This window comes from Ictidomys tridecemlineatus, chromosome 7 (genome assembly GCF_052094955.1).
Source record: "Ictidomys tridecemlineatus isolate mIctTri1 chromosome 7, mIctTri1.hap1, whole genome shotgun sequence".
In the NCBI taxonomy this organism is placed as follows: domain Eukaryota; kingdom Metazoa; phylum Chordata; class Mammalia; order Rodentia; family Sciuridae; genus Ictidomys; species Ictidomys tridecemlineatus.
The window spans coordinates 105,487,299-105,493,441 of record NC_135483.1 but is presented as its reverse complement, the minus strand read 5'-3'; the positions used below and the strand labels follow the sequence as shown (position 1 = coordinate 105,493,441).

General features: G+C 39.5%; 1 protein-coding gene across 7 annotated transcripts in view; it reads right to left on the bottom strand.

Annotated features, from left to right (window-relative positions):
• Positions 1-377: 377 nt before the first annotated feature.
• The window catches only part of Uggt1 (UDP-glucose glycoprotein glucosyltransferase 1), a 107,967-nt gene continuing 102,201 nt past the window's right edge, over positions 378-6,143 (bottom strand). For all 7 annotated transcript variants that reach the window (XM_078017285.1, XM_021721712.3, XM_021721719.3 and 4 more), the window contains one exon: positions 378-4,805. In XM_078017285.1, coding sequence (XP_077873411.1) covers positions 4,780-4,805 — 26 coding nt within the window. In that variant the 3' untranslated portion in view covers positions 378-4,779. The remainder of the gene's footprint in view (positions 4,806-6,143) is intronic.

The window sequence follows — 6,143 nt, the reverse complement described above, 5'->3', positions numbered from 1 at the left end:
GGAGCTCAGAGAACTGGTAGAATAAACAAAGACCATGCCACCCTCTGAAGAACTCAGCAAGAAGGCAAGGCCCAGCTATTTCTGATGCCACCTTAAGGTTTGGCTCCCTCTCTATCAAAGTTGGAGCTGTCAGGGCTGCCTGCCTGCTAGATTCTGCCTGGGGCAGCTCCTAGAGGTTTGGGGCCTGGAGGGGACCTGGGTGCTACCCAGAGAATCCATAGCATTGGCTGCAACCAGAACCCAGCTCTGAAGTGAGACAAGACTTCAGGTAGAGTCCTCCATCCCGTCACTTCCTGTGCAACTTCTGTCACATGAAGGAGTTTGACTTTATAGATTTGCCCTTCCTGGACATAAAAACTGAATGACTGGCCAAACAGTTTGAAAGAAGAGAGGAAAAAGTTTATTGTGTTGAGCAGACCTTATTTTCATTACAGTATCAGGAAATTCTTTCTCAATTCCCTTTGGATGCAGAGATTCTGCAGACATTTAAAACCCCAATGCTGTTCCCAAGCAAGGGGCAGGCAGCACCTGAGCATGATGTTGCATTTAAAGGAACAGGATTACAGCAAAGTAGCATGATTTATAAAGATTTTTTAAAACGACATAATTTCTTTAAAAATTCTAAGCTTTACCTCCATTTTCCCTGTTTACCTTATTTCCATGGATAATTGGTGGGAAAACATGGTAGTTGATACTCTTTTGTTCCAAATTGTCAACCTTGGTAATTTGCCTTTTTGTTTTTGTTAAGAGGAATTGTGCCCATTTCTTTGGAAAATCTAAATTGTGACAAGTAAGGCAATGCATAAATACAGTTAAACCTTCCCCCATCTGGCCTCAGCACTGCTAAGGAATGGGAAAGGCTCAGGAGAGGGCCTCTTGCTTGCAAAACATCACTGCAGAGTTTAAACTTTATGGACTTCTTCTGGGAAGCATGCAACTGCTTGAAGCTAATTTTGTGGTTTGGTCTGGCAAGTTCTTAGCATTCAGTGACACCCTGGGGGAGAGAAATCCTGTACTCAACTCACTGACTCACTACCACTATATGATACACAAGTGCTGTTTCTATACTATGTGGAGGAATCACAAACCAAATAATGAGAAATGTGTATCCGCCAGATACTTTGAAATACCAGTAACAGCCTGAGCTAATGATGTCTAATTCGCCTGAATTAAATCAGGTAATTACCAAAGTCCTCATTAAGATCTTTTTCTCACTACATTAAGGCAGAAAAAATATGAATTTAAATAAAAAATCATTACCCTACCAAAGTAGGCATATGAAAAGCTATATTTCAGTTGATTACCTCAGATTGTCCCCAAAATTCCCTTAAAACACTAATTATTAAAATTACATAACAATGGAATATATATTTAAATAACTTTGCACATAATACAGCCTCCATTTTTTGTTATCAAGACAAAGTTCATCAGGTGGCTGGACATTTCCACTTCTATTTCCATGAAATTCTATCTAGAAAAATGGACCAGCTCTCATAACTCCTAAATTGAACTATTTTTTAACTTATGTCAAATTAGGAAGAGCGATGAACAGCAATCTTAGAAAAGGACTGCTTTCATGTAAGTAAAAATTTATTCATGGGGGAGATGGGAGTTAGGGAGTCACTTTTTTGTGGGTAGAATTCAGGTAGTATCCAAATTAAGGTGTCAGAGAAGTATACTTCTTACCTAAATTAGGAATTCTTTCCTCCCTATCACCTGGGCCAGTCTTTCAATAACTGACTTCCACCCCCCCCCCCTCAGCCTTCATTCAGGGGCCCAGTCCCCCAAACCAAGTAAAAGTTATTCAAGCAGAGTTTTAACAAAACTCAGAACAGGACAGGATGAAAGAACAGAAGAAATTAAGCTCCATTTATGCAAATTGTTTCTTAATATACATAATTCATGTAATCTTCGTCTCCCAGGAATCAAACACAATGCATAGGCCTATCAGATAGCTTAGATATGCACACATCAGTATGTTCAACTTGAAATGCAACATTCTGACAGACTCACAGTCAATCTTATAGAAAACCAACATGCTATCACTGTCCATGTGGGTAAGTATTCAGCATACTTTTAACCAAACCCAGGAGTTCAGAGACTCTGATGGTGGCATGCCCCCCAGCCCAGAAGTAGGCAGTGATGTCAATCACATATCACTGTTCACAGAACATAAAAACAGGCTCACAGTCCTGCATGTCACATTATTTCATATTACTCTGCCAACTGATTCATAAAGGAAACTCTCTACTATGGCATGATGAAAAAGAAAGAAAAAAAAATTACATACAAATGTTTTCTAAGAACAATGTGCTGTGATCAGTTCCCTGAAGCTAGAACATTCTGCACAATCAGCTCTTGCTTCTTGGAAAATAAAATTTCTTATCTGTTTTTTTAGTCACAGGATGCTTTCTCACAGTAGAGACAGCAGCAAAGCTGATTAGGAACCCATTTTAGTGGCAACATCCTTTCCTGGAGCATTTGTTTAATTTGGAGAAGTGATTATGCCACATGCAGCCAGAAAAGAAACTGGCAGAAGGAAGGTCTAGACCACTCTAGAAACTGGGCCTCACATAATCAGCATCAGCTATTAATAAGACAGATGTCAGGATGGTGACAAAAGAGAGACAATGAATGACATTAGGACACACACCCTACAGAGAATACATTTTACTCTGTATATCTTTCTTCCATGCAGAATAAGCATAAGACTAGAGAGCCGGGAGAAGGATGGCTGGTGGGAACAGCATTTAAAAGCATGTCCCAGTGACTCAAGCATTTCCTGCTCAACCTCCCAGACGACACAATGGGAAAATGCTCATTTCTTCCCACAGTTGTAGACAGCAGCTGCAGCAGTCTCTCTGAAAGCTTAACTAAATGTGAAGATGAAGCCTGGACAAATGTTTCTTGATTCCACTGATCCTATTCCTTCAGCTGCTTGGACCAGGCGAGAGGTGGGGTGGGGCAGGGTGAAATCATGCCACAGCCTTCGTCACAGCAGCCACTCTGAGTGACCTTTCCAGTCTCAGACAAACTTATCTATTGAATTCTCTTTGAGTTTTCCCCTACCCAACTTTTAATGAAATAATGAAACCAGAGTCAAAAAAGCTCCTCCAGACTGACTAGGAGGCTCCTAAGCTAACTTCTGCATTTGAAAACAGAAAAAATTAAGTTATTTGTATTTGTGGTAAGATTGTGATTTTTAAAAAAGACTGCCCGTCAGCGTGTTACCTGGCTCAGAAGGGTGAGGATGTGGCTATGCACTTGTGCCGGCTCATTTTTAAAATTTCTTGGTGGTGCTGGGGCCTTGCTCGTGTTAGGCCAACACTCTACCACCGAGTTCCTTAGCCTTTTTCATATTTTAAAAAAGCAGGCAAAAGAGGAAAGAATAAGCCTGTGTGAACTGGTAGGCAGATGTGGTGCCCATCAGTGCACAAACTGCTGAACTCCACGAGCCTGGGCAGAGATGGCACCTCACACCTGCTCAGGCCAACACCACATCCAGGAACCTAACGGCCCATCGATTAGGAAAGGCTGCTCCCATGGGGCGACACTGAGCCACTGCAGTGAAGATACACAAAATAGACTAAAGGGCTGACAGTGCTTTGTGATGCAGTCAAATTGTGTCAGAACTAGTGTGGACTCAGTCATTTTCTGGAAGTTGAAGGTAACCAACAGATCTAAAGTAAAAGGGATATGGGATAGTGTAGAGAAAAATACAAGTTCTGAAGTCAGAATCCTTCCTGGACTTAGAAGCAGGAGCATTTTGGTAAGAAAAGTCCAAGCCAAATGTCCCCTGGGTCTGAGAGAAGAGTAAGCAGGAAAGGGCAAACAATACGGTGACCATTCTGAGGGAGCCCAAGCCCTCAGAGATGGATCACTAGAGGGACTTACTATGGCTGTGTCCAGTCAGGAAACTGATAACAGATGTTCTTTTAAGAAAGTGGGAGGAAAAAGTAAGGATTTTCAAAAGTACAAAAACTGTTTACGAAAGTTCACTGGGACTGGGTAGAGAACAGGAATAATGTTTTCATTTCAAATTAGCCACGATACTACTGATGGTTTATAAAAGAGGATGGCCAATTTCTAGTCTTCCTCCCCCAACACACAGAGCCCTTCTACTGTGCTATCTTCCCTACCATCTCCCCAACCCACACCCATCCAGCTCTCAGATTAATTTGCTTAGCCACTGCACCAAGCCAACCTTAAAGATACATGATTGTTGGATGGGTTTCAATTAAACAATGATGGGAAAACAATGTGGGGTTGGTAAGGGGTGGGGAGAAGGGGGCTAGGAAGAAACATGTTGGCATAAACCTCCAGGTGTGTAGACCTTGGATAAGGCTTCTGCTGGCCTGAACCAGAACAGGTGGGCATCTGCAGTGCAGCCTGAGCTACAGGTAAGCTGAGGTAAGGAAGAACATGGCATCTCTGCTGGTCTCCTTCCCATGACAGTACAGCATGTATGTGATCATTTTGGTAAAAAAAAGGACTTGTTTTCTTCCAGTTGCTGCTGCCATTTCTTCTTCTAGTGAGAAGACTGCTCTTTACAGAGTCCCAAAAGATCAGCCACTTGTCTTCCTCTGAGGTACAAATCCAATAGAGTCTTAACCCCCCAAATCCAGCATCCACTGGAAGTCAAAGTCAAATGCTCAGAATCAAAAGGTGTGGCACACCTGCCCAGTCAATTACCAGCAGTTGTATAGACAGATCAGAAAAAACTAGCATTTAGTATAAAACTGTTTTTCAAATGGTGTCATTTCTTATCTTCTCCAGAGATCATAATTCTTCATGTTTCTGATATTCTATAGAGAAGGAAAACAATAAAAAATAAAACAGATTATCCTCTAGTTATAAAAGAGTGGGCATCTTTTATAACCTATGATTTGTACCCCCACCTCCACTGTATCACTTTTTCTTTAATTTTAGGAGCTTTAGTTTGATGTTTTTGAAAGCAAAAATAAAATAAAGGACACTTTTATTTTTAAAAACATTGAAACTACCTGCAAACCCCATTCCAAATGAATTGTCTTCACTGTGTAGCGTTAACTTTCAGTACATGAGCAGTGTTTTCAGTCAGCTATCTTCTTTTCCCACTTATTATCATATAAATATTTCTCTACATATCAGCGTAGCTCACTTTTGGAAGTTTAAATAGTTTTTATTGCTTTTGGTTTACAAATAATAATAAATTTCTTTATGTACATAATTTTTTTCTTGTGCTGAATTATTTCTTTAAGATAGATTCTCAACCAAGAATCTGAGGGCATAGCACTTTAAAGCCTGGTGATAAATACACTGCTTTTTAACAAGGGTGTCCTAATACACAAAGCCTCGGGAAAGTACACACACAGTTCATCACCATCTTCCCCAACAAATGTGTCAATATGTCTACTTTTACTAATGACAGACTACTTTAACTTGATTACTGTTTGCTAAAATCCACTTAGTATTTGTGTTCTTCTCTTACTGGAACAGTGTATTCACATTCTTTTTCCATTTGTCTATGGAAATCCTTGAGGTTTTATAAATGAATTTGAATTATTTTTATAATGACTATGTAACATTTCAGCATCATAGTACAGTCTTCAGGATGTACAGGCAAATCATTCAGGTCCATGTTCTGCATTTGCTTTTATATATTAGTTTAAAGCAGAATAAATCTTAACTTCCCGAGCCTGGTTTATTAATAGTTTTTTTCTTTAAAGTCACTTTTGTATTCAAATGAATATTTTTCAAGTGACTACCATTCAATATAACAGGGAGAACATAGTATAAAGACTTAAGTCCTTTTTATCCTTAGCTTGAATTAAATAGAAACATTTCATCCTCACCTCCGAGAACTATTTTAAAAAATCCATTTCCATATGCCAATTTTAAATAAATAATATATTTTTCAAATCAATACAATATTTTGTCTTGACCTAAGTTTGTTCATTCACTAGTGCCTAAACTAAAAAAATTGGGAATCTGAGAAGAGCTTCCCAAAATATCAGGCTTGGCTTCAATGGCACAAAACTCCTAAAGCTAAATAATAATCATGATTAAAGCATCTTTTTCCCCCCTCAACCAAAAGAAAAGAAAGAAAGGAGGAAAGAAGTCAGGCAGGGAGGTGAGCAAATGAATTAATAAACATTGCTTAG